The 24364-nt window shown below is 37.8% G+C and overlaps 1 protein-coding gene across 48 annotated transcripts in view; it reads right to left on the bottom strand.

Moving 5' to 3' along the window:
- The window catches only part of LOC131691889 (dystonin), a 458938-nt gene that overhangs the window by 122994 nt on the left and 311580 nt on the right, over positions 1-24364 (bottom strand). For 3 of the 48 annotated variants that reach the window (XM_058978599.1, XM_058978602.1, XM_058978617.1), the window contains exons 1-2: positions 13719-13819; positions 3224-3934 (exon numbers count right to left, since the gene is read on the bottom strand). The exons of 40 other annotated variants lie outside the window; for them this stretch is intronic. In XM_058978599.1, the coding sequence (XP_058834582.1) occupies positions 3224-3823 (600 nt within the window). In that variant the 5' untranslated portion in view covers positions 3824-3934; positions 13719-13819. Of the gene's footprint in view, positions 1-3223; positions 3935-13718; positions 13820-24364 lie in introns of those variants that run through there. 5 more of the 48 variants (XM_058978621.1, XM_058978628.1, XM_058978616.1 and 2 more) reach the window with 3 other exon arrangements.

Here is a 24364-nt window from a genome sequence, read left to right as displayed (position 1 = left end):
AGTTGTGGGACCCTATACGCGGTAGAAAAAAGTTGGTCAAGAAATGGTTAACGAGTTTCTCAAAAGAGACCCGCCCATCCCTGGAGGTGATTTCAATTCTTCGGTAGCTCAAGCAAAGATGGATAGCAGTATTTCTCGCTGAGGCGCCAGGGAACCCATCATCTACGTAACCTGGTAGTCCTTCGCTAGTGACAAGTATGAGTGAAAGAGTTTGCGAAGACTACACGCGTAGTTATTACCTGACAATCCGGTACGACATTGGTCAACTAAATGATGCTACAAGGACAAGGACGAGGATCTCTTTATGGGGGCGCAACACGCACTCTTCTAACTAGAATGAGGATTAAAAGACATGTTAGCTAATGATATATAACACCACCACGTAAATTAAATTGGAGCCAAGAAACAGACGACCCCAGTTTACTTACTTTTATTTTTTTCTGGTATTCGAGTAATCGAATCGTTTACCTTGCAAAATTGAAGCCCCGGGCAATCAAGTTTGACCTGTATTGCAAAAGACACGCCTTATTAAAAAGTTTGTCTTATAATTCTTACACAAATAGCTATACAACTGATACATACCGTTAACTCGTTACCAATATGAATAATAAATGAAAACCAACTGAAAATACAAATCACACCCTGAAAGACTGAAAAATCGACTAGGGCCAAAATAGGTACATTTACATTTACCATGATAGGAAAATTTACCCTTACCATGTTATTTCCAATTTCTCCACGAATGAGCTTAAATTCATAAAATAACGCAAAAAAAGTTTGATTCGATTATCCGGGTGATTCGATTATCCGGGTGATTCGATTATCCGGGGCGAGATTTTTTGAAATCCCCAGATAATCGAGTCCGACCTGTAGTGCATTTTATATTCGTAAATGTTGAATTTTCGAACCACCAAAAGTGTGCCAAAATTTTGAGGTGATAAAAAACAAAAAATAAACACCAAATATGAATTCAGCGTCACAAAATTACCTTAATATGAAGTTTTCATCAAATTCGGGCCACTTTTGAGGTTTTGTCCGACTTTTGTATGGAAGGTGATCACTATGCGCTCTGTTTAACAGAATTTATAAAGCCTAGGCAGGCTGTTATGCAAAGACCCATTGAATCAATAAGACAAACGGAAGTTATCCGATATCATTAACACTCTCTCAAGCTTAACTATTCAAGGGGTAGACCTCAAACGCGAGTATTCCGAATTAAATGTAGTAATCACATGGTTGTTAAAAATCGGGAAGAACAACTCATGTTTGAAAGAAGGAAAATACACAATTGATATTTTCTGGGTTTGCCAATCATTCATTTGGAGCTTTTCCAAAATATGCTATGATGTCAACAATATGACTATATTGTAAGGCGAATTCGATATAATATTTTAGACGATAAAGCAACCTGAATCGGGAACAAATATGCTATAATCCATATAACACCAAGTTGTGCCGAGTTATAAGAGATTGTGTGAACTATCATAAAATTATCTATGACAAAACTTGCTTAAGTTGTTTCAATTTTTTAATTATAGAGGTTTTAACCTTAGGGTCATTCGCCTTTTTTCGGATTTGAGAAATCTCTTTAAAAAAGTCGCTAACCCTATTTGCGGATGGTGAACCGAACCCAGGTGAGCTGCGTCAAAGGCAATCGATTTACCAACTACGCTATGCCCGCCCCTAACTTGCTTAATTTTAGTACACTAACTGAATAATCAAAAATTTTAAATTCATTTTTCACATTTGCGCATATGAATTGAGGTATTGTAGACCATGCGGAACATTTTTTGGTCAAATAAACTATCTCCTATTTTTTCTGGTTTATACGATACAATTTTAGTCAGCAAAAAGATAAGCATTTATATTTGTTTTACAGGTATATGCTACCTACAAGCAACAAATACATATCGCACAACTCAAACATCTATTTGTTTACTAGACAGAATCGTAGCTAAACCCCTCAATATAATAACAAGCGCCTGTCAATCGTAACCTAAGGCACGACCATTGAACAACCGCCTACCATTGATCCTTGGACACCCCATAGCTAGCTATAAAGCAATACATGTAACTCATTGTGTCATATCAATATCAAGCTCTCGTGAGCACAGCGCGCGCAGATCAAGATCCCCTCCCCCATCCTCGACAACAACATCAAATCCTTCCATATTTGTACTAAATCACCCATGTTTACCTAACCTCGGATCCTCCGACGGTAGCATAAATCGTGCACTACCAGATCATGACATGGCTATTAGTGGAGATTTTAATCCTCTTTTCGCGGATGCGGGGGTACGGCACCACTTCCACTAGTAGCCGGCTGATAAACCATCATATCATCAATGAATGATTGGCAGAAAAATGAATTATTTGGTTATTCATGCATTTTAATTTAATTCGACGTAAGCGATGACCAGTGATCGGGCATTGAGTGATACCAGTAAGAAGGCGAATTGTCAGTCTGTTGTGCGATTGGCCGGGGTAGTTAGTATACGTCGGTCAATTTAGTTAGCTCCGGGTTTTCATGTTGCCTTGGATAATTTTGATTACACTAAAATGAACCTGTTGTTTGATATGTGTTTCGATTTAAACTTTTCCGAAAAAATAGGAATTTTCTTTTTTAATTACTTGCACATATTAGAATATTAATGCTAAAACTAAGGGGTAAAACAATATCCGAAAAAACAGATGGTTTCCGCTGATCTTTACCACCCACAATTGCAACAACACTGGTCTGTAGTGGTCGGCGTGACGACAACCATCAAAAGACGGTTTTGTAAAAAGGGAAACCAAAATGTTCGTGTGCTTTGAGACATGTAAACTATGCCAAGTATTGTCGTTGTTAGCACCACCGCTCCGCGGGCGGGTTGGCCTGTAGTACTGATGTTACTGCTGTTGTCGTGCGTTGGATAGGTCATGTAACGAAGTTGTAAACACTGAGTGGAACGCGTTTTGCTCCGGGCTATAATCGAACCTTTGCTTTGCTGGCTGGACGATCGACCATATGGCGGTTAATGATGTGGAACGGAATTATAATTTCTTGATCGTGGGTCTCGTAGGCCATCGAACAACGGAGGCGGAAAGTAAATAGTGGACATCCAATTGAGGAGCGGACCCTTTTGTGGTATATCAAGGGTGGCAGTGTTGCCAAGTGGGATGAAATTACTAAATAATCAGTTTTGAATATTTAATGTATCTAAATAGAACCTAACGAATTTACCTTGGCACGTTTGGAATCCTGGGCACCCATGCGCAGATAGCCGATCTCGGTCGTTTTGACGTCACGATTTTGACGAATCATGTTATCCGCTTGGGCTTGCTCCTCGGCTCGCGTCAGTGTGGTGATCTTCCGAACAATATGAGTCGTCATCCGTCGATGACCATCAGATGCTCGCTGGGAAGTGCTCGTTGTTTCCATGGTATTCCCGAGGACCTCCGTCGTGAGACGCTTGTTGCGAGTAACTTCGGCTACGACATTGCTGTTCCCTGTTCCCATCCGCGGTGCAGCGACTAGTTCATTTCCATAGCTCATTGATGATGGTAAGGCTTTCCAGTGATCACGATTCATAGTTCCAATCACTTCTGGAAGCTCCGTGACAGTCGCTTCAATGACCTTTTCATTCATGATCTCGTGTCGAAACCGAAGATTACTATCGTCCAAATTGGTCGTAATGGCCGATCCTTTGCGACTGGATGTACTGCTGCGTGAATTGGATCGACTGACCAACGCACTGGATGGCGGATAGCTTTGGTCATGCTCTCGCCTTGCCTTCATAAACACTCGTCCTCGGGGACGAAACTCATCGTCAATTTTGTACATTTTGCGCGCACTTTCTCTTTCACTTGAATCACACCACTCTCGTTTCTTCACGTTGTACCAGCCAAATCGATCTTATATTCGTTTCAAATTACAATTGTTGTCAAAGGGTATCTATTAGTTTAGGAATCAATAATGGGCAGGGGAAAACCAATATCATGAGGTAGAATTTGCACTGTCACTAACGAGCTACACACAACACCAGGAACGTTAAAATTGTATTGCTACTAAGGCTTCCCATATTCCTCGTGTGTCAGATGTACGAATGAACCTGCCGGTCGTGACCAGTCAAGTCAAACCGGCGGACGGTGTAGTAATATTTCCGAAATAGGCTCGCAACGGTTCGCGTATTTTTAGTACACATTACCGGCAGCGTAGTTAGAATGCAGCATATGTTGTGGCTTTGTATTACTTTTTGCTACTCTCCGCCCATCACATTTCATTATTCTCGCAACAAGTGGCGGAAGTTTAACGGTACCTGGTTTCACATCGACTTTGACCATAGTTTGCTTTCAATAGTTCATCAGTGCGGTTATGCTTGAATGCGTATGCCAATTGCCATGTAGAATTTTTCGATTAGTGAAAATATATAACTTTTTTTCTGCATTCCAACGAATCTACAAGGAGAATTTCATATCCATCTACCTCTCTTTTTTCCAACTGCTGCAAATGTTGAGTATTTTGAATTCGATCTATTCAATCATTAAATAAATGCATGCTCGAATCATATGCCAGAATGCCAAAAACAAAAAAGAATAAAAGAGACGTACCACTCTAGCACATAAAGTATTAGGGAAAGTGAAGACGTAGAAATGTACAACAACTTTAATGTGTAATTAATTTCTTCCATGTGAAAAAACGAAATTTTTATTCGACAGATAAAAGAAGTGGGTTGCTAAACTTTTTTTTAACTTGCTATAATTCTTAGGACTTTAGAGAAGCAGTATTCTCTGTGCATGAAAATAAAAGAACAAACAATTCTTTACCATATGTGATACTTTTGACAATGAAATGTAACGTGTGATCAAATACAAATGTGTGTCAAATGGTCCATGTATCCCCAAGGGTGGAAATACCTGAGCCACTCCAAGAGGAAAGTTGGAACCATTCTTCCAGCAAATATAAAACCCACTTGCAAACATATCGTTTATGCTTTTGTTGTTTGTTTTGAATGTGCGACATATAATTTAATTTGTATGCTGTAATATCAAACCCAAAACGAAAAATATTCATAATGGTTCACCTATCCTACGGTTCACCAATCCCAACTTTCACGACAAAAACTTTGATTATTTTTGAAAGCTTTGACAAGCGTTTGGCGCTATCACTATCTGCGTGTGAGATTAGGTTACCTAAAGAACTAACAAGAAAAATAATGTGGGAGTAAAAATCATCAGGATACAACGAAATTTACTTAGTGGTTAACCTATTCCCGTGGTCCATCTATCCCCACTCTCCTCTAATTCTGAGAAATCTGCGCTTGGTCAGGTTAGCACCGAATTTGTCGGAATTGATCTAACGTCGCTTGTACGTTTCTTTTTAAATAATAGCAAAAATGACCTACAACTCAATTCCGTGAGAAAAGGAACTGTTTTAATATCAATGTCTAGAGATACAAGTTATATACTGTGCTACTTGGCTAAAAGATCTTTGAGATAATAAAATGTGACCAAAACCATAAAAAAAACTTATATGTAAAAATTGAAATTTTTTTTTCATTTTTTACTATTTTTGGCTGAAAAACTATAAAAAATCTATTTTTGCTGTTTTTAGACGAAAAAGAGTAAAACTATCCTTTTTTATTTCACTATGAAGAGCTTAAATTTGATATCAATATCGTGAAAATCGACCAAACCTTTCTCTTGCAATCCCAGACGCCAACTAAAAAAACATGTCGACTTTTTCCGTAATATCTCCCAAATGAACCAATATATTTCAACGAAATGAATTGGTTTATTTGGGATATTTAAAAAATTAAAAATATTTATAAAGTAGACTTCACGTGATTCAGAAAATCGTCTAACGACACTGATAATATAAATTCGTAAATATAATGAAATTGATCATACAACGCACGAATTCATTCGTCGTTTTCTGCAACGAAGTATTTTCGTGCATTGTAAATAGTAGGTTTCGTTCATTTCATGAACAAGAATGGCCGCTTGGTGAACGAAGGCTGGTTTAATGTACACTGCACGAATGTTATCGTTGATAACGATATTATTTTTCGTGAATGAAACGAAATGTTTCGTTTATTTTAATAAATGTTTGTGTATATTACGGACGATTTCTTTTTTTTTTTGGGTTGTTGACACGCACGATTTCATTGCTCACACGAATTTATTTCGTTCATCTTAGGAAAGTTTTCATTCATAAGCGTATTCATTAGCATACTATTTTTTCAATCGATATTTTAGGATCGATGTTTGACAACAACGATTTTTTTAACTATCTAAAAGGATCGATCTGGCAAAATTGATTTAATTCAACCTGCTCATCTCTATTGAAGACTAGAAAGATTGTGGTTTGAAGAAATGAACGAAAGTTTTTGTAAATTTTACTTATCTAGTGTACATGGCACGAATGTTATCGTTGATAACGGCATTATTTTTTGTGAATGAAGCGAAATGATTCGTTTATTTCATATAAAAGGAACGACTTCGTTGGTCGCACGAATTCATTTCGCTTATCTTAGAAAAGTTTTCGTATTTATAAGCCTCTTATTGTTTTCAGTCGATCTTTTAGGATCGATGTTTGACAACATCGATTTTTTTTAATTTAATATAATCGATGTGGTCAAATCGATTTTATTGTGGTGTGAAGCTTGATGAACGAAAGTTTTCGTAAATTTTACTTATTTAGCATACATTGCACGAATGTTTTCCTTGAAAACGACATTATTTTTCGTGAATGAATCGAAATGTTTCGTTTATTTTAATAAACGTTTGTGTATATTACAAACAATCTCGTTGGTCGCACGAATTTATTTCGTTCATCTAAGAGAAGTTTTCGTATTTATCTCTCATCGTTCATTTCTCGTCATTCTCGGTTAGTTGAATTTTATGTTGAGTAAAGTGTATAACGTTAAAAGCTAATTAAATAGTTAATTTCTCCGGGTAAAGTAGTGGCCCTGTAACTAGAATCTTCTCGTTGTGGATTTTACCGCAGCTTGGTGTGGACCGTGCCGAAACATATCGCATTTGTTCGATCAGCTTCCGGAGACATATCCAAAGGCTGTGTTTCTCGAGGTGGACGTCGACAGATGTGCCGAAACAGCGTCGTCCCTGGGCGTGTCGGCCATGCCAACGTTCATTTTCTACCGAGCCAGAACAAAGAATGATCGGATGCAGGGGCAAACATTAATGGACTTGAAGCCAAAATACAGCAACATTGGATGAATCTGGAGAAGATTACGGTCATGCAATGTTGGACTTGAACACCTTCATCCAGAAGAACAAGTGAAATGTTTGAACGAATCGGACGACCACCCGATGGTGAATGCGCTCAGTTCCAGCGGTGGTCATCTGGCGTCAGATTGTGACGAACAGCTGATCATATCGATTACCTTCAATCAGCTGGTCAAAATCAGTGCCATCAAGTTCAAAGCACCGCCCTCTCACGGACCGAAAGAAGGTGAGAATCTTCATCAATCAACCAAGCACCATCGATTTCGATATGGCGGAGTCGCAAGTTTCGGTGCAGGATCTGGTACTGGAGCAGAAGGATCTTGTGTCGGGATCGCCGATTCCGTTGCACTTCGTCAAATTTCAGAACGTGCAGAATATGCAGCTGTTCGTGAAGAATAACCAGTCCGGTGACGAGACGACCATTATCGATCATTTGGCCTTCATCGGGTCATTTGGCCTTCTAGCGGGTGGCCGGAAAGAAGGGTCAAAGCCACGAGATTGTTTGAGCCGCCGGGAAAAGGATGGTTAGAAGGCGGTGGAAAGAAGGTGCAGTGATTGAATATGTACCTAAAAGGTTGAAGATGGTGATGCACGTGAACTTGTTCTTTTTATAAATTATTCAATAAAATTATGAGCAGGAAAGAATAGCATATTATTTTGACATTGCTCCGGCACAGAAAAACTCAAACTTATTCATAGAAAACCAACGAGCAATTCGCGATGGCTCAACTGAATCCGTCTGCTCCGGATTCTGGATCAAATGGAAACGAAAGAGGTTCATGAAATCTTCCTGAAACCGGCGGGCACGGATACGGCTACTAAATAGTCAGACCGAGACCGTCGTGATGATCAACAATTATCTGACGTGTAGCAACAATGACTCCATATTGAAGCTCTTTTGACGTCGACGCTTTGACGAATGGTGCTCGTAAATATAATTAAGACTTTCGTATATAGTAGCGAACAATTCGTTTGCCTAATGAAGCAATTTCGCAATAAGCCAACGAAAGTCGTTTCGTGGCTTTCACGAAAAACTCGTTATAAAAAAAATGTTTCAATAGAACTACGAACGATTCATTATATGTACGAAAAATTCGTATATTATTCTATCAGTGGATTCATTTTAAAATATAGCCAGAAGCGTAGCACATCATGATGTACTTACTGATATTTTTGATTAGCTTTGATGGTATTGGCAATAAAATCAACAATTAATATTATTAATCGTGAAATAACATAACAACTTTAGTTACAAGTTATTAGACTCATAATACGGGTTGTAGCTGTACCTTTGGTATATCCACAGGAATCATTATTTTTATTTCGATTGTAGAGGTTTTAACTATAGGGGAGCATTCGACTCTTTTTCGCATTAGAAAAATCTCTAGCGCTATGTGCAGGGTTGGGAATCGAACCCAGGTGAGCTGCGTACAAGACAATCGATTTTCGAACTTCGCTATGCCTACCCGATGAGAATTATTGTTATACCTTATGGTATTTTTATCTATTACCGGGAATAGATTTGTAAAATGTAACAAAATCGTCTAAACAAACAGCAAATTCAGTAATAATTTTGTTCTTTCATTTTGATAGCGGTATACAAAACTTGTGTCGATGATGTAACCTAAGTTCTCCAAAACGCCCTGTAGTTTGGATTTAAGATCATAAGAGGCGTAACAATATTTGACGAGTTGTCCTTGCTTTACACAGCTGTAGATCTTTAAAAAAAATCATATAATTCTGTTAACAAAATAAATCACGTTGAATATTGATATTAAAGCTTAAAACCATTAACTAAGGACACATAGTTGCACGTGCGAAAGATCTCAACCCAAGCAACTATTAGTTTTATAGCACACTGAAAGTACAGTTTTATTGGCAGGTTCAAGAGTACAAATGGATACTAAGGTTTGTAAATTGATTTGAACTGAAGTTCTCCAGCCCGAACTGCGGCATGTATCCCTACATGTTGTATGTATCCAAAAAGCTTCGCCAAGCTCCTTAATTTCAAGTAGAAAATTTAGATCTATCTAATATGTCCAATGTTTATTTAATTTCTTAATACGATTACAGAACATGTCCTAAAATACGTCAAAATTCCCTTTTTCCTTAATATTGCTATAACTAGTTTCTAGTTTCTAGCCGATTTTGACAATCTAGACGGTGTTGTGAAGATTATTAAATTATCTTTTGAACAAATAGAAAACAATTCCAAAACCAATCAAAAAGTGTATTTATTCCGATGGATTTTTGAACACCAATCGCTAATATTAACAGTAAAAATACAGCAATATGCAGTAACGGTAATAAAGCAGGAAGGCGTCAAAGGGACAAGTAGAACCTGTGCATTGTACGTGTATATAAAGTGTGTTCCAGATCCTTGGTTACAGAATTTATTCATTTTTCGCTTGTTAAGGAGTTTCTCCAATAAAGATTTCATAGGTAAACATAATTCCATTGCATCCTGTAGGGACAGTGGCATAGCCAGGGGGGGGGGGTTTGGGGGTTAAACCCCTCCCCAAACCAAAATTAATTGGATTGAAAAAAAAAATTGACTGACGAATTTAATTTAATATTCCACAAAATATTTTTGGAAAAATATTCTCTTGAGAACTGTGTTTAAAGCGTCATGAGAACTTTTGGAAAATTGTGGGAAGGGGATCTTGTAACTTATCTCTTAGCCAAAATCCCATAGTTGTCAAATTACTTCAATGTAAAATAAAATAACTGTCTGAATTATTATGAGCTCATTTTTGGAAAGATGCTTCAAAATTAGAGACAATTTTTCGAATGGGAATCTAAATTTGAATAGGTTGATTGCATATAAAACATAAGCTTGTTTACCGAAAACTTACATACATTTCAACATTTGCTGAAAATGTATTTTTTTAGATTGTGTAGAGTTTAGACAACAATTCAATATGGTTAACAAAAAGAATAACATTTCAGAAACTAGTTGAAAGCTGATGTAATTTTGTCTCTAGCAGGTCAGGATCGGTTTTATGAGCATTGGATTTTTGTTGTATTATCAACTATATGAATAGCCTCTTAGCAGGATGTAATGAATGCCGTACTAAAATTTTGTGTGCTACGTACTAGTACTGCAAGTTGTGAGGTTGACAAATTTCGATGTTAAGTAACATTGAAGAATTTTAAAACGTAAAACTGTTCATCTGCTGATAGAATAATTTTGACGGTTAATCCTCCTAGAAGTAATTATAGACAAGAATTAGTCTTCAACCAAATTTGGGTCGAGACTTAATGTCTCCAGCAAAGTTTTCGAAAGTGTTATTTCAAACAACTTTGTCAAAGACATAAATATCCCACATATTCAGAGTATCGAAATATAGTAGTAGAAAACCTTTACAACAAGCTATTCTGAAATTACTGTACTTGATAAATCTCTTCTGCGGTAATTAAATAATAAATTCACATTGCGTTCAAGGTGCCTTTGAAGCTTACAAAAAAAAAATTAAGGGAACTGGATTTAAAACAAATAATTCCCAGATATTAAAAGGACTCAAAACACAAAGAGTGATTCCATTTTCAGGAGCTAGCATCAATTCGGCGCTAGCTTAGTCCGCCCACCAAGTTAGTGTCGGATTCTGATGAGATGAAGTCGAAACGCAAGTTTCAGTTTCATCCATCCATAATTTAGTTATAGGTTTTGTGTTCTCAACTCGCAATGATTGTTTCAAACAATTTTATCCGTAGTGCAGAAAGAAATAGTTTTCACCTAAATTTTTCTTCACTAAGAAGAAATATAGCAGGCCCAGTCCATTTAAATTCCTATATGTTGAATTCATGTAGCCTTCATATTTTCAACAAAATTGTTTGAAATGACATTATCAAAAACTTTGCTGAAGGCACCATGTCTCTTAATATTTTTGAAAAATTAATTCACCATAATTATCTCTATGAGAGTTAATCACTAAAATTTCTATATCAAAGTAGGCGCTGTTTTATGTTGATAACTTCCCGAAGTTGTCAAACCTTCAAAGTCAAGGATTATTATATTAGGTGATCTTGAACGTTGAAAATTTTTTAGATCATTTATCCCACTTTAAAAGATCGCAATTTTTGACTTCATTGACATATTATACAAGAAAATAATCTATAGAGGTTTGAAAACTGTTCCATGTTGATCCTTCTTGTTTGTAGACTGGAATGACATCTGTTAGACTACTTATGTTTTTGAGTTTTCAATAATTTTTCAAACTCATATTAAATTTTAGCATTTTTTCAAAAAATTTACGATTTTCATCAAAACTCCCTCCAAACCAAATTTCTGGCTACGCCACTGCGTAGGGAGGTCCGACTTACTCCTGCATTGTAAAAGAATGGAAACGCTGCCATAAATTATTTTTTTTTGGCTCAACAATGTAGCTGCGGTTTCAAAATAACAATTTGGACATTTCACATTTGGACCGATGAATTATTTCACATCTATCCACCTAAAAGGGCGATTTGCGTAGGTAGGGCAGAATAGTCCCGGGTTCCCCTATAATCAATTTTCCGAATTATCTTCACATGACAAACCACTAATGTAAATGATTTTGTGGGGTACATTCGTAGGCCAGCCACTTTAAATGGGGACTGTTAAGTTGGTCAAGTGAAACAAACAGGTTGTTATTAATGGAAGTTTAATAATCAAATTGATTTATGATAAAGATTGCTTGCAGTTAAAATAAATCGTAACTGCATAACAGGGATTGCAAATAGCTCTGGGGAACGAATGTATCCAAAAAAAATCGATCTAGGACTAAAGATGCTCCCCTTTCACCCCTCGAGAGATAACCTTAACTATAAACCAAACTTCGTGTATCTATAAGTGGTTGAAGGAACCGAAATGGTTTAAAACTTAAGATATGTAAAATTATAGATGCAAATTATAGGGAAAAGATTGATGAACAAATTACAAACAAAAATCTAAAAACTATTTGTCTAATTTTAGTTTTCATTCAAGACAAGGCAAGAATCTGAAAACATTTGGAAATGATAGCGATGCTTCCACTCTATGAGACTAGTGTAGTGCGGGTGTAAAAAAGGACAGCACTTTAAATAGAAATTTTCCCAATCAATTATCATCGTGATGTAAACAAAACTGCCCGCCATCATATCAACAGAACGCGCTTGCGATAAGGACTGAGATATGGACAGAACAAATGCGATAAACTACGCCGTCCGTTCAATTGCCACCGCCAAAGGCTCCCACGCCGATTCGGTTCCCACCTGCGAATCGCACCCATTTTACCCCATCAGAGAAAAAATACAAACTCTTCCGAAGTAAATTTGCACCATTGGTGATTGTAAAATGGACACTAGGCTTCCAGTGAAGCTTTCAGTTTAATTATTATTTCTTAGAGGACAAATTAAATCAAAAAATGTTGCCACGAAAACGTAGACCTCATTCCCATCCTCAATAGAGCGAGGCCTTGATTGAAACCCACGCCTTTGTGACCAGCAACAAAACCGTGCCACTCCAAATGCTTCAAAATAGCTAGTAGGTGTTCAAAACGATCGCAGAACCAACGGATCATCGTTAATTGGAGGAATTTGGTAAGCTAGCGCACTATCAGCCCGAAACACCCACACGGACGACAGTTTCAGCACCAAAACGATATTCAAATTTAATCCATTCTACATCAGGAATTTGTCGCTATATTCGCCACCAACCACGTCGCACCGGATCTTGTGAGCGTGTAGATACCAGGCAGGAAGAACTTCCAACCGGAATGATCGGTGTGTTCCAAAAAAGGTCTCTGGAGATCCGCATACAATTAGTTACATCATCGTTGTCAGAGACCCAGAACAAGTGCGTAGGCTGTTGCTGCTCGCCAATAAACGCGAATCGATCTTGAACGGTGCAACCTCCACGGGCACAAGTCTGAAGGCGGTGGTGTTGTCGACTGAAGGAGGACGCGTAGGAGTTGAGTTTGAAGGTTTGTGGATTTATTAAACACGCAGTACCTTATTAGGTACTGGAATTCAGAACAAACAGCTGCTGATTGATATGTGTTGTTATACATTGGGGACTACACGATATACAGCAGGAACTTTAAAAATAGCTTATCGATCAAATCGATCTTATCGATTTTTCCATCAAGCAAGCTTAATCGGACAAGACAGTAGTAGCGAATCGCTCAGCTGATAAAAATCAATTGATAAAATATGACTCGCAATAGTTTTAATACAATCATGTTCAGGTAACCGGAGCTGGAATGTGTGTAGCTTGCAGGCACAATTTTCGCAGACGATTAGTGACACTATGTTATTGGTTTTGCTATTTCACTTCACTCAGCACTATTTTTGCGTCCGGAAAAAAAACTATGCCAAGGTTCGTCTGTGACTCGAAACTAGACTTTGGTCGCCCGAGCGCGACGAAAATGGCATTCACTGTCCAAGTTCCCGGATAAATGGGTTAGTTTCTATCGACGCGTGACATCCGAGAAACTCGATCTCTGCTTTTATACGAAATCCTCCGCTCAGACCTAGAAGCACTAGCACCTGGTTGCACAAACCGTACTGGATGTAACAGATAAAGAAAAACAACAAGTCGGCAACTTCGACGACCGTTCGTCACGTTTGTTTGAGGTAAACTGAAAGTGACGAGTAGGAAACAATTTCACTATAGGTGTATCTCTGTCGCGGTGTTCTCAACCGTTCCGTTCTCTCACTCTCACATGCTGTGCACTCGACCGGTTGTGGGTACGGTAGATCGCGCGTGTCACGCTCTCTTGAAGGTTCCCTCGTCCAGGTGACGGCGGCGCCAAAGTTACACCAGCCGTTGCTGGTGGTTCGCACGAATAAAAATGATGGGTCTTTGCATTTTAGTACAACGCTAGCACCAACTTTGGCTCAGTTGTACCTGCTTGAGCGCGAGGTCAAACTCGTGCTCTGGTACCATAAAGCACCGTGTTTATGCGATCAGAGTCTCGTGCCGGCGAGTACGCCCCGGGGGTTGAAGATCTTCAAACAAGATCTTTGCCGCGCTGCGACGGTGTTGTTGTTGGCTAAAAAAGGTCCGACACCACGGTTATGGGCGGTAATGGCTGAGACAATTCCGTCACTGTTTGTTGTTGGCATCGGAGAGTCCATTGCACGTATGGTCGTGAGCGAACTGCGAGGGCGTTGTATTAAATCGCGACAACGATTTCGGCCAAAATGGATTTGCATATTGTGCGCTTACTAATGGAAATAAATTAGAGCGAAACCTTGTGCGGGGGTTGCATTACATTGCCAAGGTGTACCCGGTGAGTAGGTGTAACGATATTCTACTCTATTTAAGAGCTGGACATAATGATCTTGAAAATAAGAAGGTTTGCATACCAATCACTGAGTGTTTTTGGTTGTTTTAGTACACACCAGTCTAACATGTTTTGCCTATAGTCGTCATTTGAATTCAAATCTGCATTGTTCAATTCCATGCTACCACAACAGCAGTCAGTACTACAATGGGTTTCACGCTCGGTTGACTTCCGGAAGGAACACGTTTAGCCGCTTTTATTTATTACTTTTAATCGGTTGTACCGAATTTTAGTACACTCATTCTACGGTACATTACACTAGGACACATCTACAAATATTTCCACCACTGCTCCACAGAACTCAGTTGTCTCAATGGCACAAGGTAAGGAAAAATCGAACCCCGCAGAAAAAAGAACGACCAAAACAATAACATACGGCAAGCCGAGTTACCATCGTATATTCACTTTACACCACTTGGCAGTTTTACTTTTTGCTTTGTTTGCCTATTCTAGTCACATGAGGGGGGTTTAATGTATTGAACATGAAACTATCGCGACCGTCATTTGGAAAATGTGTCGTATTACACACATACACTCGCTTTTGCTTTTGGAGAACACATGTCCGGCTGGTAGACACTGTTCGTAGTTCATGCATTACACGTTTCGCTGAGGTGAATAACGGACATATTCTGACTCAGACGACGGACCTCGACCGTGAAATTTTTGGTTGTGTCAGCTGGGCAGTGCAATGCCGACGATCGAAGTCAGGCAGTTTAGTGGCTGGAGAAGTTAGTGGCAGTTCTAGCTCCTGCATTGAAATGTTGATAAGTATTGCATTGAAAGCTGTATGAAACGGAACAAACTACCTCAAGTGTAATAATATACGCTTCTAATACTTATAACGCAGCATAATAAAAAAAAATCATGTTTAACTAGTAGAAAATGAACATGTTTCACAAAAAACCCATTTTTACGGTACAATTCTAGCAAACTTATTGAAATGGTCCAATGCGCAAATAAGAACCTTTAATTATTTTTCCCTTCAATTGTTAAGCCGTCTATATAAAGGCTTTTATTTCGACTAGAATATTATGCAAAGAGTAAATATCGACAAACTTATGATTGGGGTGCAAAACCCAACTGTCACAATACACTTTGTGGGCAAATTCCGGATGAATCAATACACTATGCCTCTTACGTTGACTGCTGTGCACTAATCGTAAGTTTGTTGAGAAATGTAAAAGCGACCGAGTTATTAACACAAACAAACAAGCTCCTATTTGCATATACCATCATTTGAAGAAGCTCCCCAATTCAATAAAAACTCAAGGAAACTACATTTGATTTTTGTCTTAAACTCAAAACAATTTCCGTAGTAAAGAAATGCGAACAATTTCAACAAAAGAATAACCTAGTTTATCAAATATCTGCCATGAAGAAAATTATATTTGTTGTACAGGAACAGAAGATTTCAATGAGTGACTAAGATGGGAGATTTTCGTTCACGTGTATTTCAGATATCTATATGCAATAGTTACCATGTTGAAGATGACTCTGCACACAGCTGGAACTAAAGAAAAATGCACGAAGAGTCGTTGGCAAGAATAAGTCTAGCAGACTTATTCAAAATTCGATTATTATGGCGCAGACAAAAAACTTTTTAATTATTTTCTATTATATATTAATGGACTATGATTTCGTAGACCAGATTACGCAATGAAAAAATAAATATAAATAAACAGAATGTAATTTCTTCGAAAACTCTTTATTGCATTCAACAACGCATTTTTAAATATGCTGATTTTTATAAAGTTATGATATTTTAAACTATCGATAAAGTTTATAAAACCGAATATTTTTCAAACATCGTTAGCCCGTAAACAACAGTTATTTTGTTTCGCGATTTTGAAGCCAAAGTAATAATGGACCTCTTGTGTAGTGTGAAGATTTATTTATACATTCGTTATGTACCAAAAATGGATTTTTCAGTCATGCAGAGCACATACGAACGTCCCAAGAATAGACGTTCACCATTTCCACGTCAAGGAGAGCCACAGCGAACATGATAACTCTGGATAGATTTTTTTGACACAAGAAATTCAATAAGATTTGTAAAGCTTAGACTTGATGAACCAAAAAGAAAATAAAAAATAGTTCGAGCTTCGGAAAATGGTTTCATGAAAAGCAAAAAATCTCATATTTTACTGTAAAATTCGCTCACTTTTCTTCAAATAATAGGGAGAAAAAAAATTATTCAGTTTTCTGTGGTTCATCGACAGGCTTTTTTGTTGCCCGCTACACCAGACGCCCCCCTTAAATATAATATAAAGTTGCATTTTAATATAAGCTCACCAAAAAATTTCTTGATATTTGTTTTTTTTTTTTGTTTCACTTTACGAGATATTTCAATTAGAGCTGACATCACTTATATAGAGTTGCCAAAAGGCTAATCGAGAGCTGACAACGGCCTTTGTAAATGACAGAATCCTGAGCATATTATCAAATGTCGGAAATGACCGACTGGTCACTGCATGATGAGGCACGGTGTATTTGGTAGAACAATTTTATTCGAAAAAAAATCGGCATCGCTAAAACTTCAGCATGTGATAGAATGGGCTTTTCCCTTTCATTTGAAAGTAAAATTAAAATATTCTGTCGGGGGCTCCAGAACAACTTTTTATTTTAAAGTTTTTTTTGTTTGAAAACATAGGTTTTTCAATGAAAATGGCTCACATTTTTGCCCCTAGGTAGTACTTTAGACATTCAAACAATACCAAAAGTGAGAATCTGATGGACAATTTCATTGTATACAACTTTGTAGAAATCTACATCGCGATCTAAAATCGCCAGAGAAAGCCATTAAATTTTTATCAAACTTTCTAGATTCGCACGGGGCCTATTGGTTAAGAAGCTTTATTCCAAAAACACTTTTATTTGTAAAAAAATGGATTGCCTTATTTTAACAGTGTGCTCAGAAGAACCTGAATGCTAGCAAAGTCCCACCCTGAAGCTTAAAAAACATAATTCCAGATTCCACCGTTTTATGCGCACCAATAATATTTTAGGAGTATGGAGATATAGAGAAGAGTAGATAAAATTCGAACTAAATTAGTACTCTTTTGAAAGATTCTGGGTAATACAGCAAAATGAAACAAAAATGTCACAGATATATTTGTTTCTTCTTTTTTATTTCTTCACTCATTCTGGAGTATGCTTGATGTAATCTTGAATCAACCTTTTTGCTCGTTAGCATCTTGTGGGATATATTTTTACTTTATATTTGATCAAAGTCGATTAGATATTCAGTCATTTGATTTGATTTCCATTGAGAATCCTGATTGACAGTTTCATGAAGGATAGAAAATAATTCGATGAGATTTATGTTCAAGTTTGTAAACTTTTAGGAATCGCTGTACATTGAACAGAAATCGCAATAGTAAATGAGAAATAAAGGTTTTGTCTATTGTACGAAGATAGCGATCAATATAAAAGTAGATATAGAAAGTATCGCCTTTACCCGAAAGACGTGTTGCTGTTAATGTCTTCAGATTCTGAACTGAACTGGCAACTCTGTCTTCTTGACCTGTATTACTTTGATAATTTACTGAATGTATGGTCCAGCCTGATATTTTCTTGTTCGTTTTCTGTTGTGATCCGTGTACAACGAGTAACGACTCCGGAATTTCTTCTTAAAGCAAATTATGAAACATGGTTTTGTTCTTTTTTCTAAGGTTATTTGAAGTGTGTTCGTTTTGAAAATAAAATTTGAGGACAAGCAATAATTCGCATCTATAAATTCTGATGAAATGAATCTACCCCAAAAGATAACAAACATGGATCCAAAACTCGAAGAGCTTTTTTTCTTTTTCAATCATCTTTCTTTTAATGTTGATAAAGACAAACAGGATTCTCAGCCCAAAATTGCAATAAAATCCGTCGTTTATTACAATGACTCGAACTGTCTACTTTAGTTCATTCAAATATAAAGCTTTGAATTTAAGCCAATTGTATTTTACCAGGCAGGATTGGATCAGGAAGAAGGGTCATTCTAGTTTACATTAGCTATCCCCTAGAGCGAGAAAAGAAATGAAAAAGGCATGATAAAATTCTTTACTACATTAATCAACAAGATGTAAGATTATCGAATAAATTTGGTCAACACCTTTCCACACCTCCTTGTTCATGAAGTGTCATTTTCGCCCAAGACCCGGAGAAATCTGAAAATATATTTTTTCTGCTGAGAATGGGACTTTGTATACATTGAAATTTGTCTGAATTAACTGTTCATTTAAACCCAACATTTTTTGTAAGTCCTTGTTAATCGACTTCTTAATCCATAGGCCCCGCGCACACCTAAATACTGATAAAATTTTAATAACTTTCTCGGCTGATTTTATATCGATTTATAGCATTCTACAAAGTTGTAGGCAATGGGATTGTTCGTCAGATTCTCACTTTAAGTATTTTTTGAATGTTTATGGTACTAATTAGTAGCAAAACTGCGAATTAATTTCATTAGAAAACTTAAGTTTTCAATCATAAAACTTTAAAATAAAAAGATGTTCTAGACCTCCCGACAGAATATTTTAATTTTACTTTCAAATGAAAGGGAAAAATCCATTCTTTCATATCGCGAAGTTTTACAGATGCCGAATTGTTTTTTGAATAAAGTTGTTCGACAAAGACACCGTGGGGGATGACCTAAGTGGAAAAAATGCCTTTGGATAAGTTGGATGGTCTCATAAGCCCCATCTACAAGAAGTGTCATAAACTAGAGCGGTTAACTCAAACCCGAGGCATAATAATCCTCAATGTCCCTTAATAGATACTTTTCCCGTTTTCTGTTCACAGATTTCGCCTCTTGACTGAATCCTTTGTCGCGAATACCAATGCGAATTTTGAGAAGCATGATTACCAATGGACCAGATATTCACCCAGCTTCAAATCTTGGATACATTCCGGGAGTACAACTTGTCAACTCACCATTTGTTTACGGGCTTCCATGCTGTGTACGAATCAGTGAAGCGAAATGAACTGTGGCAGATAATGCTTGAACATACATTCACAAACAATCAACATCAGCTGTCATATAAAGAAACTAATGACATTATTCTGATCTGGTGTATATCTTTTCCAGTTTTTTCGAGAATTCGACACATTTCAAGTATTCTTATGTGAATAAGGTATTAGGTAGTCAACCGATTTTTACAAACTTGATTTCAAATGAAAGATACAGCAATGCTGTTGACTGCTGCTGAATTTCATTCAGTTCTGACTCTTAGCTCCGGAGTTACAGGTTGGTTAGTAAGGTTGCACTGGAATTTCCCATATAAATCGGTACAATCGTAATACCGCAGAGGTTAAAAACTATCGAAATGGTCACCAAATTACTTGGATTCGCAGGTCTAGATCACTGATTGCCAATCAAATATTCTTTGAATATATTATCCACTATTCACGATTCCGGAATTCTCAGGCATATTTCACAATTAAAGTCTCACTGGTTCTTCGGTGATAATTAAACCGATTTTCCCAAACCAAGTCTTAAATCGAAGGCAAAATATGCAGTGAAGTATTGCGTCACCCCCCCCCCTCCCTCCTACTTACCATTACACCACCCTCCTTCAGCACTCCTGTTTTCTTGGAACACCCTGACACCCGCATACCGAAATAAGATGAAGGATTTCTGACGCATCCTCCACTTCCACTCTACTAACTCCTCGACTTCCAAACCCATTCCGTCAATATTTCAAAATATAACCACATGGAAATAACATTGAACTCATGCTGATTAACCTAATTAAATATTATACTTTTTTGTTTAAAGTGAGTCAGCTTTGGTGGTAGTCGTGGGATACGTGCTAAGTAGAATAAGAATGTAATACGTTTCCACAATTATCTTAAACAAAACCAGCTAATAAATCATAGTTTGGATAAATGAGAAAGGCACAATCGCACCACTAGGTGCATTAAAACAGGTTTTTTAAATTTATATTGCAGTCATGTTAAAGTGATATTAAATCATTTATCTAATCATACGAATGTAGAACTCGGTAAAAACAGATGTATGACCCTGCAACTATTCATGGAACCTTTGCGCGTTACTAACCATTATTATAATCAAATTTAATTATTGCAAACAAATTGATACTGATCATTACCGGCTAGTTATAACCAATCGATGAGTTTGTGCATTTGCATAGCATGCCCTGTAGCCAATTTAACGACTCCGCGCTTGGTAAATAGCAGTCAAGTCTAAACATTGCCGACAGCAGGCAGTTCCTTTGCAACTCCTTACTTTAATAGAGCCCCTGCGAATTCCTTGTGCACCGTGATATCAGTATGCACTGCATACTATGCAGTATCGATCGAGTCAAATCGCTCGAGTTTACCGTGTATGCAAAACAGACAACAGCGCCGCCAAAGGAAGAAAAGAAAAATAAACTAAACGCAGCGCCTCATTTGTCGACGACGCGTTCACCGGCCAGCCGCGTTTGATGTTGCGCGCGCATTTCTTACATAATCAATCCACGGCCACTTGACACCGGAATAACAACACAACAACGCACCTTTTTTTCAATCGACGCTGAATGATATGCACGCAGCCGATCGATTAGAATGCGCATAAAGTGTTGAGCGGTGTTCAATTAGTCGATTACGAATCCGAAGACTTCAATTCCAAACCAAACCTCTTCTGGCGTAAACGCTGGAGGACATGAGGTGAGATTGGTAGATCACTTAAGTGCATGTTGATGGTTCTCGGAATTCGAAGATCGCCAAGAATGCGAAACCGTGATGTGGTGGCTTAACGAGACTTGGTGCACGCTGGTTAGGCCCAAACATGGCAAACTCCAAGGACGGTAGCTATACTAGAAGAGCATGAGATCTTTACCTGCTAAGAGCGGCGCCTCCCGCCCAGTCGACGGTGCAGTAATGGGACTCGGTGGATCATTAACCGGGCCGTGAATGGATATAGGGACGTTAGGCAATTTATTGCACCCCTTGGTCGAAGCAGTAGAAACGCTGCAAAATGTGCGATAATATTTCCTGCCTTTCTATATGGATCGGTTTCAATTGTAATAGTGGCGCGTTAGCCGAGACACCATTCGTCAGTCAGTTGCTCAATAAATCCGCTAGGGCTGCGCTGCGAGCAGTGAGAAGACATTGTCGGAGCGAATTCAGCTTGAAGCGGAATTTCCTTTTTCAGTTTATCATGAGTATTGAATAGTCTATCGAATTAAATTACACAAGCTCTGTAACACGGACAGCAGCGGATCGGGGCTGCGCGTAGGTCGTGTCAGCGTCAAGAGATTTATGACATTTTCGTCAGTTCAATGGCAAACGGCCAATCGCGGGTGCACTGCGCAATCATGAACGATCTGAACGACATGATTTTATCTTTTTGACAGCGAAGATTTATACATTGTGCGTCTATGGCGGCCATTCACGGTGAGCTTCTGGCAGCCTCCAACCGGCGATGGTGCAATGTGTAATGCCATACTGAAGTGATTACTTATTTGTGCGACTTGGGCTGAGTTCAATTAATCCGCGCTGTGGTACTTCTCCTCCTGACTTGTACTCTGCTTAGGTTTTGCAATTTGTTCTTTCGTGTTCTGTTTACCGACTTGCCCGTGAGTTTGATTAAAGGCTATTATTAACATGTCACGATGCGCGTACGAGAATTTATCGAACGGCAACAGCAACAGCAGCAGCAACTTCAACAAATAAGATGTTCTCAAGATGCCGGGTGAGCAGATATCTGAGAAAACGCGGATCGCGAAACGCCTCCGGAGAGTGATGATTGGGCGCGATTGTTTTGACGTGGAATTAAATAGAATGGGTGTCGCAAATTGAATTGGCGGGTAGTGATAGTTTTATGATTTGAGCACATTTACGGTCGGAGGCATAATTAATGAGTTCGTCGGCAGTATCGCGCATGACTATCGATTAATGTCAGATGGCGAAATCAATCTTAACGAAAGCCGATTGCAAATATGACACAGAGATGAGGAATGAGTTAGTTTTGTTACTAGCGGAAAGAGCGAAAACGATTAGAGTTAGTATTACTAGCACACTTATAGTGAAACGAAACGAAACAATTCAGTTTTTCCGAAGATGTTTAAGCGGAGCGTCTGGTGTAAAGTGCTCAAACCGACAGTAATTTTGTTTTACGATTTTGAAGGCAAGGCAACAATGGATCTCTTATGTAGTGTGAAGATTTATTTATACATTCAGTATGTACGAAAACAGGATTTTTCAGTCATGCAGAGCCACACATACGAGCGTCCCAAGAGTAGACGTCCACCATTTCCACGTCGAGGAGCGCCACGTCGGACATGATAACTCTTGATAAATTTGTCCGAAATAGAAGATTTATAAAGCTTACACTTGTATATACTAAATTTAAAAAATAGAAAATGTTGGATTTTCCGAAAATGTCATAATAAAAACCAAAAAATCTCGGAATTTCTGGTTTCGTCTAGGATATTATGATAAGAATTAAGGAGTAAACGTAAAAGCAGAGTTATTGACGGCAGTTATGCAAATTCCGTTTTCAAATGCCAACTTTCAGTTCAATTCACCCCAACCATAATTCAAAATCAAAACCTCCCTTAATCATTCACTTTCAAGTTGGAAGCATTTTCACGATTAAACCGTACGTCTTCATTTCAAATTGACGCTTTTTCATTCACCAACCAAAGTAGTAATCTGCTTTGTAGAGGTCAGTTTAGGTTAAATGTTGACATGTTTTGCGTTTTTAAACTTACATGAACAGTAAGAAGTATGTTCAAAGTTTGAAAAACCTAGTCAAAGCGATATTCACAGGATCTATGAAATTGTCAATGAATGGAAAATAATTGAGCAGTTCGGCTGTTTGAATGAATGATGCAAACAAGCAACTGCAAATTGAACATAGTAGGGCATGATTTGAGATTTGTTCCTCCTTCAAAATTGAAAATTTGCAGCTATAATAGACGGAAGTAAAAGTAAACAAAGACTCTCATTTGCACTTAGGCCTTTTTAAAGGTCGATTTTCAGAGCTATTGACGAATTTCGAGCCAAATCGTATTCAGAGTTGGCAGCACCCTCTCAGATTTTAATGAAACTTTCTGTGCACGAAGACTTTATCACAAAAAGCCTCTTTGCATACTTTGTTTTTCCAAAAATGATCTGGACTGTCTTTTGAAAAGGGCCAAACTTTTTTTTACCAATTTTTTTTCAAATAGCTATAGCCTAAAAATGACAAATCCTACAAAAAATGTTGTAGAAGTGGTTTTCACAAAATTAGTCAAATTTTCGAATTTTTAATTTTGGGATTTTGGATGATCTATTGGTCTTCAATCGTGATCACCGCAAACCTCTTAAATAAAAAAGGGTTTCGGCGAAAAACCCAAACCTCCGCCAATTATTAATTTATTTTTATAAACTTATGCTTGATTATTTCACTGAAAAATGTACTACCAAAATATTATAAGTTTGATGTAATGAAATCATTGCTTTATTCCTTTACTTAAGGACATGCTGAATAGAGCCACAAGGTGGCAGCTAAAATGGCTACCGTCATTTCTGCTTCTTCTTTTTATTTCATCGTCAAAATCAAAACATTGCATTGGTGCGCAAGACAAAATCTTTTGTAACTTGAGTGTCTTATCTCCGATTGCTTAGAAATTGTATCACTGTATGCAGGCATGCTGGCACAAGCTGATGAATAGGTTCTCTTCACGGAATTTTGATTCGTTTGGGAAATTTGTACCTTTTTATTTTTCAAAACAAATGAAACACGTGGTGCAAAAACTAGTCAGCTAATTGCTGAACGATACGCTTGTGTGCGTGCCATCTCATATCGGTATAGTACTTTCTAGCCGCACACAGATGCTGAACGTAACCCG

This window comes from Topomyia yanbarensis, chromosome 3 (assembly GCF_030247195.1).
Source record: "Topomyia yanbarensis strain Yona2022 chromosome 3, ASM3024719v1, whole genome shotgun sequence".
Lineage (NCBI taxonomy): Eukaryota > Metazoa > Arthropoda > Insecta > Diptera > Culicidae > Topomyia > Topomyia yanbarensis.
This window is presented reverse-complemented; position numbering and strand designations above follow the sequence as displayed.